At 44.6% G+C, this 12,344-nt stretch overlaps 1 protein-coding gene and 1 long non-coding RNA gene across 2 annotated transcripts in view; one reads left to right on the forward strand and one right to left on the reverse strand.

Annotated features, from left to right (window-relative positions):
* Positions 1 to 11,373, reverse strand: part of LOC116037525 (A-agglutinin anchorage subunit-like) — a 14,227-nt gene extending 2,854 nt beyond the window's left edge. Inside the window, exons 1-5 of the mRNA XM_036001913.1 lie at positions 11,164 to 11,373; positions 11,028 to 11,061; positions 5,348 to 5,541; positions 5,143 to 5,209; positions 2,441 to 2,739 (exon numbers count right to left, since the gene is read on the reverse strand). Coding sequence (XP_035857806.1) covers positions 2,441 to 2,739; positions 5,143 to 5,209; positions 5,348 to 5,541; positions 11,028 to 11,061; positions 11,164 to 11,307 — 738 coding nt within the window. The 5' untranslated portion in view covers positions 11,308 to 11,373. The remainder of the gene's footprint in view (positions 1 to 2,440; positions 2,740 to 5,142; positions 5,210 to 5,347; positions 5,542 to 11,027; positions 11,062 to 11,163) is intronic.
* On the forward strand, positions 11,021 to 11,264 carry LOC118495232. The gene is made up of 2 exons (XR_004897550.1): positions 11,021 to 11,074; positions 11,229 to 11,264. It is a non-coding gene; the product is annotated as an uncharacterized LOC118495232 (long non-coding RNA).
* Positions 11,374 to 12,344: the final 971 nt, after the last annotated feature.

The raw sequence follows: 12,344 nt of genomic DNA on the forward strand, positions 1-12,344 counted from the left end.
GACTCCATGTAAATAATCAGGACTTTTAGCGTGTATAGAGCCAGCATATTTCCACCAGACTCCATGTAAATAATCAGTACTTTCAGCATGTACGGGCCAGCATATTTCCACCAGACTTCATGTAAATAAACAGGACTTTTAGCGTGTATAGAGCCAGCATATTTCCACCAGACTCCATGTAAATAATCAGGACTTTTAGCGTGTATAGAGCCAGCATATTTCCACCAGACTCCATGTAAATAATCAGGACTTTTAGCGTGTATAGAGCCAGCATATTTCCACCAGACTCCATGTAAATAATCAGGACTTTTAGCGTGTATAGAGTCAGCATATTTCCACATGTAAATGGGTGAATTAAGGGTTTATTTCAACCAAACCAGAGTGGTGATTGCTGGAACAGTGGAAAGATGAACCAAGACGGCTTCTGATTCTGTTGAGTTTGAATGAAGTGTGTTTTACGATGATAAAATCACTGAGCTATGCCAACAGACATTCAAATGAACGAGAGGGCTGCATTTTTTCAGACTGAACGAGGCCTTTGCCTGGTTTATAGTCTCGCTTTGCCAGACCTTCCTCCACAGCTCTGTGGAGGAAGGTCTGACTAGTCCACACAGCATTCCTGGATGGGAGAAAAACATGCTCTGGTTTATTGGCATTTCTTTAAAGCAGCCATATTATGCTCATTTTCAGGTTCATAATTGTATTTTAAGGTTGTACCAGAATAGGTTTACATGGTTTCATTTTCTAAAAACACCATATTGTTGTTGTACTGCACCGCTCTCTCTCACTGCTGCAGATCCTCTTTTCAGCTGGTCTCTGTTTTAGCTACAGAGTGAGACCTCTTTTCTTCTTCTTCTTCTGTACTATCTTTGATTGCACTCGCACATGCCCAGTAGCTCAGATGTAGATCATGTCAGCTAGCTAGCTCCATAGACAGTAAAAGAAAGGCTGTTTCTACAACTTCGGTCAGTTACAAGGCAGGATTAGCTGGGAGACTTCTAAATGAGGGCGCACATGGAAGTAGTTCTTTTGTAGATTATGGTGAACTTGTGTGTGTTGTAGCAGTGCTTTGCTATTGAGAACGAGGTAGCATGCTAGCGTTAGCATTAGCGTTAGCATGCTAACGCTAACGCTAACGCTACGAGCTAATGGTTGCGGTTAGCCAGCTCGTTTCAACGTCGTGTCGACGTCACAAGCCGTGCCGATTTTGAACAGCTCACCCAGAGACTGAAGGCAGGACACATTCAGAAACCGTATCTCACTCAAAACACCATGGATGGTTGTTTTCAAAGTTTGTATGTGTGTGGAAGCACCAGAGACACAACATAACACCCCAAATCCCAGAAAAAGTGATTTTGTCATAATATGGGCACTTTAAACCAATTACAATCCTCTTGGGCGGCGCTAAACGCCGCATGGAGCCCTGGTGCCGCTGCAAAATAGCCTCGGGAAGGAACTTGTTTTGGTGAAACATGTGAGGGCCTACATTGAAAAGTTGTCGTTGTGCAACAGAAAACTCAGATTGGACAGATAGTCTACAGCAGGGGCGTCAAACTCTACTCCCCTAAGGGCCGCACTAGAAAATGAGACTCACATCCAGGGCCAGGCATGTGGTTATTGCTTTCATGTCATGGGAAAAGTCAAATATCTTTGACTGTATTATTGCATGTTTCTTATAGTCTTCTCACGTACAGTTTGGTCGACAAAAATGACGAAGAAAATGGCAAAAACTTCTGGAAAAAGCGTCAAAAATGTCAAAAGAACATTGTGAAAAGTAACAAAAAGTATTTGGGCCAAAATGTATTGTGAACCTAAATGTATATAGGGGCCGGTGTTCTGTCGATCTATGCTACCTATCGAGATGTGCTACTTAGCGGTTCTGCGCATGCGCATGACCCACAAGCGTGGTCTGATTCCCCGGACATGCGGTCGATACTGTGGTTAATGGTGAGTGAAATATTAAATAAATATAATTTAATAGAATATCAAAATATGCTCCTTATGTCCTGATAGTGCACATGGAGTGAGTAGTGGTACAATATATAATGATTCTGTTGGGGGAGCATTATTTGATAGGGTATATTTGTCTATCAGAATACGCTACCACTGAAATATTCAATAAAGATATAATGGAGTATCAAAATATTCTTAAATAAACATAAGATGTCAATAATGTTAGAGTTATACCTCTATGGGATTCAGCCTGCCTGCACAATTGGAAATGGGAACACATAAGGAAGCACATTTCGATAGGGCAGCGCGACTCGATAGACTCTACTATCGATTTGCGCTATGGTAGCATTTTTCGACAAGGCAGCATAGATCGTCAGAACACCGGATCAAAATTAGCAAGGGGCCGGATTTGGCCCTCGGGCCTTGAGTTTGATACGTGTTAGGCTTCGGTAGGCTTCGGCTACTTTGATCGATACTCTGTTCTTACCTTAGTAGGCAGCATCTTCCTGATGCTCATGCTCGAGTCGCTGAACAACTGGGCCACATTCTTCATGGTGTCCACAGTGAGGCAGACTCTGGTCCAGATTTCCGTAACGATGTTTTGCGAGAACCTTTTGTAAGGTTTCAAGTACAGGTAGTTATAACCATATCTGTCAAAGGATAGTCCGTACAACCCTGAAGAACTGACTCCCATTTGCAGAGGGCTTCTGCCGGATGGACTGAGTGTGAAGATTGTGGGGATGTCTGCTAGATAGTCGGGCAGGTAACGCAGACACACGGACACACCTGCAGGAGTCACATGGAAGATGTTGATTGACAAATTTAGTTGACAAAGTAAAAATCTAAACACATGAACAGTTGTTTGGTTGTTGTTGTGCATATAAAAATAAATAAAAAAGTAACCTAAAATACCAAATAAATACATAAAAGATATTTAGAGCGGACAATAGAAAGGCCTAGGTTTTGCAGATATATTCAATATAAATAGTTTTCATTCATGTTGATAGAAAATGTTTTTTTGTGGCCAATGTCAGTTGTATTATGAACATACTTTGAACATACTTTGTAAGAGATTGTAGGCACCTGCTACAACCACAGGAGCTAACGCCTGCTAACTGTACGCTATACCTTTCTAGCCCAACATATGTTACTGGTTACTGGTTGCACGGCGTTCGTCGTTCAACTGGTCATGACTGCTTTCCCAAGATGGCGCCTGCCTGTATACGTGAACGCTACTGTCTTTATACTCTATCATTTTAATAAACTGTCTGTACACTTACAGTGTACAAGTTCTCAATGCTTTGGTTTACATGTAGGGACCAAGGGGGTAAGCCAGCCTCCACAGAGTGTAGTTCCTATGGAGCCATTTTGATGCTACCAAGCCATCAGCTCCCGTTAGCATCCCATTGACTGCCATTCATTTAGACGTCACTTTGACAGAGAATAACTTTACATCTGAAGAGTTTAAAGACTCTATTTGTCCATTGTTTATTTCTAAAGAAACACGACAATGTATAAAAGGCTCCATTACCTTGTACCTCACGTTATGGCTCCGTAGCAGACGTTTTTATAAAAATAGGCTAACGATTGGGTCATAACCACGAGACTTACTGTCTCATAGTAGAGGAATTACCGTATAGTACAGGAGAAGCTCTCAGGCAGTTTGGACTTCCATTAGCTGTTTAAGTTTAATTGCTAATGTTAACTATCATTTTAGTGATCAATAATTAGCCTGTGTCTATGTTATCTCCTTACATATACCTACGCTCTCCGTCTCTGCTAGATTGGGAATGATTGAGATTTCTCTTGGCACAGCTACCAGAAGACTTCCAACTTTCAGACAGGTTGCTCACGTCACATCTACGTCTTCAAGCTCAGTTGGAGGCTGCTCAGTAACGCTCAGCCATCACCGGGAAAGAGACTTCACTGGTCTCCGTCCAGAGACACGGGACCTGCTGGTCCATTTCTTTTACTGTCTATGGCAGGGACCCTCCTTATGCTACCGTGGAAGTGTGGTGCTATTTTGAGCCTTGTTAGTGGTGTAGAAATAGAGATTTCTTTTTACTCTACCCTCTGACCCGACGACTAGCTTTATAAGCTTGGTTTGGGCTAAAACTGATTACATTTGATTAGCATGAAAACATGTCCCAGAGAACGGTCGACTCGGTACACACGTTATTAACCCTTAGGTTCATTTTGCGCCAGATTTCTCCTTTAATGCAGCTTTAATCTGCAAAACATCATAATAACATAATTCACAAACAACCATGTAAAATTGGTCCATGTTCGGCTCTTTCCCACGCAAGAATCAAAACTGTTTTTAATTTAATATCGTCACCTCTTAAAGTGTAACTCTCGCCAAAATGCAACCTAGGGTCTTTTTGTGAATGTACCCGAGTCAAACTTTCGTTTAAAAGCATATTTAGGACGGAATCACCACTTTTATGAATGACCGTATTCTCGTTTTCCGGTCAAATGGCCTTTTGAATGGGAGAGCTAGGGACACTTTGATGCTAGCCTCAAAATATCTATTTTTAAACCACTAAGAAGGCTCGACACAACATGAGACTTTGCTCCAAGTATCACCAGGAGCTCTACACCTTAACTCCACCGGTGACCAAGATATACTATAACCAGGAGCTCTACACCTTAACTCCACCGGTGACCAAGATATACTATCACCAGGAGCTCTACACCTTAACTCCACCGGTGACCAAGATATACTATAACCAGGGGCTCTACACCTTAACTCCACCGGTGACCAAGATATACTATAACCAGGAGCTCTACACCTTAACTCCACCGGTGACCAAGATATACTATAACCAGGAGCTCTACACCTTAACTCCACCGGTGACCAAGATATACTATAACCAGGAGCTCTATCTATTTAAAAATAGATATTTTGAGGCTAGCATAAAAGTGACCCTAGCACTCCCATTCAAAAGGCCATTTGACCGAAAAACGAGAATACGGTAAATCTTAAAAGTGGCGATTCCGTCCTAAATATGCTTTTAAACGAAAGTTTGACTCGGGTACATTCACAAAAAGACCCTAGGTTGCATTTTGGCGAGAGTTACGCTTTAACAGGAAGACACTCTACTCTACATAAAGTAACATTTTGGGTTTCATATCCTGTTTACTGACACTGTGTTTCTGTTTGGTTATGTAGTTTGTGAATATACTCACCTCTAGTAGGAGGTGCTGTGGTCCTGGGACGGGGGGTGGTGGTGGTCCAGGGACGGGTGGTGGTGGTGGGTCGGGGGGTGGTGGTGGTGGGTCGGAGGGTGGTGGTGGTTGGTCGCGGGGTGGTGGGTGTCCAGGGACCAGGGGTGGTGGTGGTGGGTCGGGGGGTGGTGGTGGTCCAGGGACCAGGGGTGGTGGTGGTTCGGGGGGTGTATGGACGGGTGGTGGTGTAATAGGGACGGTTGGTGGTGTAGTAGGGACGGTTGGTGGTGTAGTAGGGACGGTTGGAGTATGTACTGTAGGTCGGCGTGGTAGGAGAATAATAGGGTGAATAGAAGGATATTCCTTCTCCATTACGAGACAAAGTGAACATCTTCCCATTTAAATTTAGTCCAGAAGCTCCTAGAGAAAGAAAGAGGAAACAGCGACACAGAAGTTGTCAACATGATATAAAATCTTCTTTTTACTCATGCATTCTTTAGATTACTTAATCTTAAGAAATGTCACATAACTGCACTGAATTACTGACAAACTAAAACACCTATTTTATAAATACATAACAAACAGATATTTATGTAATTTTAAGTCTTTTCAATGTGTGTGAGTGTGAATTTCAGGGTGTAAGACTTACATACAACACAGCAAAACAAACATCATTAAGTAAAAAGCTATTTTTTTTTCCAGGGATGTTTTGCCGTTTCACTGATGCCACAATAAGTTTAAAATCTTCCTAGGTTGTGCTTTGTGCATTGTTGGACAATAATGTCTCCGGGAACCATCATCTAACCATGGTGGAGAGGTTTGTGTGTCCCTATGAACCTCAGGGCTGTGTTGTCTGGAGCCTGGTGCTCCTGGAACCTAGCCTGACAAGCCAGCCCCACATCCAGATGTTGGGTCTGGGAACTCACCATTGGCTGGGCTCAATCCGAGGGGCGGGATAAACGGTTGTCTTTCAAATTTCCACAGCACGCAATAGGATAGCACTACAACCAACCAGAGCAACGCTAGTTGATAGATTCAACTTTAAACTCTGAACACATCTTCCTTTTTTAAGAATGACTTCAGTGCCGTTCTTTCTCAAAGAAAAGCTGAACTCCAAGTCTTCCAGAGTCGCAGCCAAAGCCGACTCCAAAGACCGCTGTTCGCCAGCAGCAGCAACAGCCATAAGCCCCGCCCACCGACTCTATAAACAATGTGATTGGCCTGACTAGAGTTTGGTTTTTCCAGCTCGCAAGCCGACGGAGAGTTGTTAGACGACCCTGGCTGCAAATTACATTTGCTGCCGCTAGGGTGGTCTAGATTTCTAGGCTACCTGGAAGGGTCTCCCATGGCAAAGTGGTCTCAGGCAATGGGGCAGACTAACAATGGTTCAAAAAGACCAACTGAATCACAGAGGAAGAGGAGAAATGACCCGGTGGTTCGGGTATCTGGTAAGGATGCCCCCTGGGCGCCCCCCTAGGGAGGTGTTCCAGGCACGTCCAGCTGGGAGGAGGTCTCGGGGAAGACCCAGGACTAGGTGGAGGCACGTCCAGCTGGGAGGAGGTCTCGGGGAAGACCCAGGACTAGGTGGAGGCACGTCCAGCTGGGAGGAGGCCTCGGGGAAGACCCAGGACTAGGTGGAGGGACGTCCAGCTGGGAGGAGGTCTCGGGGAAGACCCAGGACTACGTGGAGGCACGTCCAGCTGGGAGGAGGCCTCGGGGAAGACCCAGGACTAGGTGGAGGCACGTCCAGCTGGGAGGAGGCCTCGGGGAAGACCCAGGACTAGGTGGAGGCATGTCCAGCTGGGAGGAGGTCTCGGGGAAGACCCAGGACTAGGTGGAGAGACGTCCAGCTGGGAGGAGGTCTCAAGGAAGACCCAGGACTAGGTGGAGGGACAGCCAGCTGGGAGGAGGCCTCGGGGAAGACCCAAGACTAGGTGGAGAGACGTCCAGCTGGGAGGAGGTCTCGGGGAAGACCCAGGACTAGGTGGAGAGACGTCCAGCTGGGAGGAGGTCTCGGGGAAGACCCAGGACTAGGTGGAGGGACGTCCAGCTGGGAGGAGGCCTCGGGGAAGACCCAGGACTAGGTGGAGGCACGTCCAGCTGGGAGGAGGCCTCGGGGAAGACCCAGGACTAGGTGGAGGGACGTCCAGCTGGGAGGAGGCCTCGGGGAAGACCCAGAACTAGGTGGAGGGACGTCCAGCTGGGAAGAGGTCTCGGGGAAGACCCAGGACTAGGTGGAGGGACGTCCAGCTGGGAGGAGGCCTCGGGGAAGACCCAGAACTAGGTGGAGGGACGTCCAGCTGGGAGGAGGCCTCGAGGAAGACCCAGGACTAGGTGGAGAGATTATATCTCCACACTGGCCTGGGAACGCCTCGGGATCCCCCAGTCAGAGCTGTTTGTGTGGTTCTAGAAAGGGAAGTTTGGGGTCCACTGCTGGAGCTGTTGCCCCCGTGACCCGACCACGGTTAAATGGATGCCGATGGATAGTGTAGGGGGAATTATGTCTAAAATAAGGCCCTAAGGCCTGTCAAATTGGACTCCAATTTATTAATTCCCGCGCTTTCTTACATTGGACTTAAGTTTACCAGAATACAAGGATCAATCTGAGCAAAGTTTACTGAGTCCAGCATAAGATGTGGGTTCACAAACAGAGTCTAAGTTTCCCTAGCAACAGACATCAAGTCAGAGCTGGTCCACCAAGTTGTCCTCCGAATTATGAGCTCCGATCTGTTCTCTCCCTCAAGCTTTTATCCTCTCCTCACAGGGTGGTATCCTCTATCTTCACACACACACGCCAAGGTCGGGGCCTCCGTGTGGTGCAACTTCCTCTTCTGTTCTCGCAACCTTCAAACAATGCCCCTCTATGCCATAAAAACCTATTTTATGACTTAAGCTCAGACGCGGCGTCAGCCGATTTTGCCGGGGCTTCAGCCCTGAATGTATTGAGTGTAGCCTCAAATGTATTTTGAAAAAGTTCACTGACAAATATGAAACCTATGTAAACCTCCGAAATCATAAGTTTCCTTATTTCATTGTGCTCGCAGTTTTTTTTGTAGAACTCATGGTAGAACTGTAACTTTATCCAGTTTATTTTTCCGAGGCGAATAGTAGAATGGGCAGGTACATGCGGGGTCTGACCATGCTGTATTTGTTGCAATCACCTAACAACCGTCTCTACATGAGGAAAGCTGTGAAAGGTGTAATTTTCGGAGGAATCATAGCCAAATCAGTCTAATACATTGATGCCATTAACACAAAGTTTAGGAGCGCAATACTAATGATTTAGTTTGAAGTTCCCATGATTCATTCCCTATGGTTCAGACTCAAACACACGGAGCTCTGAAGCAGACCTGTGCATCACTTAGTGTCCTCTCTCGCTGTAAAAAGCTGTGCAGCTTCAGGTTTATGGATGTGCTCTGCTGGCAACATGCTGCGGCAGATGTGTCCCGTTTGAGCTCCGTGTATTTCTGCTGTAGTTTTGGTTTTCCACCTCCGATGTAGAGCAGCGTACAGCCACTTCCCTAAACTTTGTCTCATTCAGAGACCAGATTCTCAAACGGGGCTCTGTGTCTGTCAGACGGTCTGAGATCTACCGTATCAGCAGAGCAATCACGTAATGCACGGCAGACTATGGTGCATGGTGTCCTCTACTTCCTGTGCTGCTGAGGTCATTAGGACTGATACCTGTTCTGCTGTGTTTCTCCATAGATCTATAGTTGATGACTTGGCTTTGTTAATCCTTGCTGTAGAGAGCTCCAGCATAACTATGTCCAGAAAATACGCCAACCACTGTTTTATACAAAGCGAGTGAGGGGGGGAGGAGCCAGCGCTGAGCTATCATTTTCTTTGTCGCGGTTGAGCCGGCTAGCCAAATTTTCTTCTGTCTTCCAAGCAGGTGTAATTTAGAGTCGTCATTACGTAACAAGACTATCGGGTCAGTAGGAATTCGACATCCTATCAGATCAGATATTATTGATGTTGTTTTATGCCAGAACTCATGCACCTGTTCACACTCCCAGACCATGGGCAGGAAAGTTCCAGCTTGTTCAGGTTGGCAGAACGTGCAGTAGGGAGTAGGAATGGCTTTAGAGACGTATCTCTTCTGAGGAGTGCAGTATGTCCTATGACAATATGTTGAAGTGGATCTGCTGGTGATTTGGGTTCTTGGAGGTAGATTATTTTCTGAAATATAGTGACTTTATTTTTGTAATAGCCTTTTATAACTTTATTTTCCACAAAATTGAATGACTGAAACTGAATGCAGGAAATTAAGTATTTAATGCTCAAAATGTTATGGGGGAGGACCCCCTGACCCCCCCGCATCATAGGTCACCACACAAATGCCAGTTATGATTAGGCCAAATGTTGGTGCCATCTAACTTACATCTACAAACTGGAAGCTAAAATGAACATACACTGGCTATTAACAAGCTGGGCAAGCCAATCGCCGTTTTGCATTGCATTCAGTTTATTTAAATGGGTCCGGGCTAAGCCCCCGAGCCTCCTCAGGTCCTGGAAACGCCCCTGCTTAAGCTTAACTTTCTGTGCATCAGAGGACACCCAGAGTACTTTTAACCACTTCCTCAATGACTAACACAGCTCTTTTGCAACAAGCACAGACACACTGCCCCACCTGGTGGCTGAAACGGGTAATTGCATTATTTCAAAAATAAGTGGAATAATTATTATTAATAATAATAATTATATTATTATTATATAATATTTTATAAATATTTTAAATAACACAAAACAACTAAATGTAGGTAATACATCTGATTTCATATAGGCCTACTGCTTTAGTAATAAAAAAATTTCAGGGCTCTGGCTCTCACCTGAGACTATTGTTGACGCATATGCAGGACGCAAAAAAAACAAAAATTAGGCCTACTGTTGCACTAGTCTGGACATCTTACCGTGCCAACGTTGCAATAAAGGTTTCCTAAATGCCATGTATATACATGTGCTGTCAGCTTACTAATTGATTGTGCGTTTTGTGTAGATTTGGACTTTTATACGTTTATTCCACTTTGTTTAAACGGCGAAGTGGAGAGGCCTCGTTCACCTGTTTGGAGCTGGCTGGTGAATGTGACGCTCGTATCGGCCTTGCTGGATACACCGTGACTCTGTTTGTGGATCTCCTGATCGCTGTGGATTACTTTTTCTCGTGTCATTGGATTACGGCAAAATACGGATATTTTTTCTCAACGTGTCTTAACGTTCTATGGTGGGACTGAACTTCGTTTCTGCGTTTGGAGATCATCTCAACAGACTGGAGGTCCAACACTGATTGTTCACGGTTACATTTTAGTTGAATTTAAGTGTCGGGGCAGTTTGCCACAGTCTACTGTTTATGGCGTTCCCAGACAGCCGTGCTGCGATTGGATTTCATAAAGGCGAGTTGTTAAATTGTTACAATGTAATTTAAAATCTGCTTTAAAAATAAACATATATGTTTATTTAGCATGTTTGTTTTGTCCATATGTGCTCGTGCTGCGTTCCCAAACTGGTAGGCCAGGTCTCACCTGCTACAATGAGGTTTTTTTTGCCCCCCCCTCCGCCTATGACTGACACTCAAAACCTGCTAAAAGTCAGTATGAACTGAGACACAGCTTCGACAAGACAAAACAAAAAAGGAAGTTTTTACTCTCTCTCACGCACGCACGCACGCACACACACACACACACACTTTTCCTTATCAGCTCTCTCTTGGCTATTAGTTGACTGACTGCTGGATTAATATTGACCTAATATAGACTATAGCCTACTGTTGGTCATGTTGCACAACATTAAAACTGAATAAAAGTGTTTTCTAAATTGATAACGTGTGATTTGGTTTTGTTTACACATAACCAGAAAGTCATTTAAGAAATTGAGAATCTGGTTGTTGTGTGTGCGTATACGCCTACCTGTTGTGGAGGTCCATCTTGGCGTTGTAGTAGTAGGTTTAGGAGTTGTTGTCGTAGGTTTAGGAGTTGTTGTCGTAGGTTTAGGAGTTGTTGTCGTAGGTTTAGGAGTTGTTGTCGTAGGTTTAGGAGTTGTTGTCGTCGGTTTAGGAGTTGTTGTCGTCGGTTTAGGAGTTGTAGTAGTACCCTTAGGAGTTGTTGTAGATGTGAGTCCGACCAATGCTGACATCACTACCATCGCCATGGCAGCATAAAGCAGCTTGCTCTTCATCTTCATCTTCATCCTCACCCGGCTGACCAGCGGCTCTGCAGTGAACAGTCTGTGTGTCCTGTCGTCCCTCTGAACCGGCTGCACTCATAGACAGTATATAGGAAGGCTGCACCTTGTGTCTACTTTCGTTTCCTGGTTGGTTCAGGCGTCAGCAGACACTTTAGGTTTCATTTCTGTTCACAGAAACCCGCACTGATTGTGTCTCTCTGTCCCGGACTCGGACCAAAATATCTACCGGGAAATGTCGTAGCCCACCGGCCCGGGTTGAGCAGAGGCTGCACAGTTTGACCAGCGGGCAGCGGCCCTCGCGGCCTCGAAACATTCCCAGCCCACCGGGAAAAGTCCCGACCCCCCCCCGGTGTTTGACACCAACAATCACAACCTCAACCACAGCCTTAGCCTGGTCCGTCAGGGGTCCGTCAGGGGTCTCCCAGGTTATTATACCTGCCCATTTCCTTTACTTTTACTCAAGCAAGCTACTGTACTAAAGTACAACTTTGAGGTCCAGCAGCCTACTTGTACTTTACTTGAGTATTTCCATTTTATGCTACTTTGTACTCTATACTATACTTTATACACTTTGGAGGCAAATATTGTACTTTTTACTTCATTACATGTATTTGATAACTTAAATTACTTTGCAGATTCATATTATTATTATTATTATTATTATTATTACAAAATATAATCAACAAACTAAGATGTATTGGATGAATGGATTGAGATACCCAGCAGTACAAAAAGGCATTTACATTTGATCCACCTTCACAAGCTGTAACATTAAAGTGATGAACACATTAATGCATCAATAATTATAATCCAGTAATATAATATATATTATTCTGAAATGGGCCATTTTGAATAATGAGTAGGCCTACTTTTACTTCTGATACTTTCAGTAGCCTATATTTTGACACTAATACTTTTGTACTTTTACTTAAGTAAGTTTTTGAATGCAGGGCTTTTACTTGTAACAGAGTATTTGTACACTGTGGACTTGCTACTTTTACTTAATTAAATGATCTTTCTCCACCACTGCATGTAGGAGA

Source organism: Sander lucioperca, chromosome 6, assembly GCF_008315115.2.
Source record: "Sander lucioperca isolate FBNREF2018 chromosome 6, SLUC_FBN_1.2, whole genome shotgun sequence".
Lineage (NCBI taxonomy): Eukaryota > Metazoa > Chordata > Actinopteri > Perciformes > Percidae > Sander > Sander lucioperca.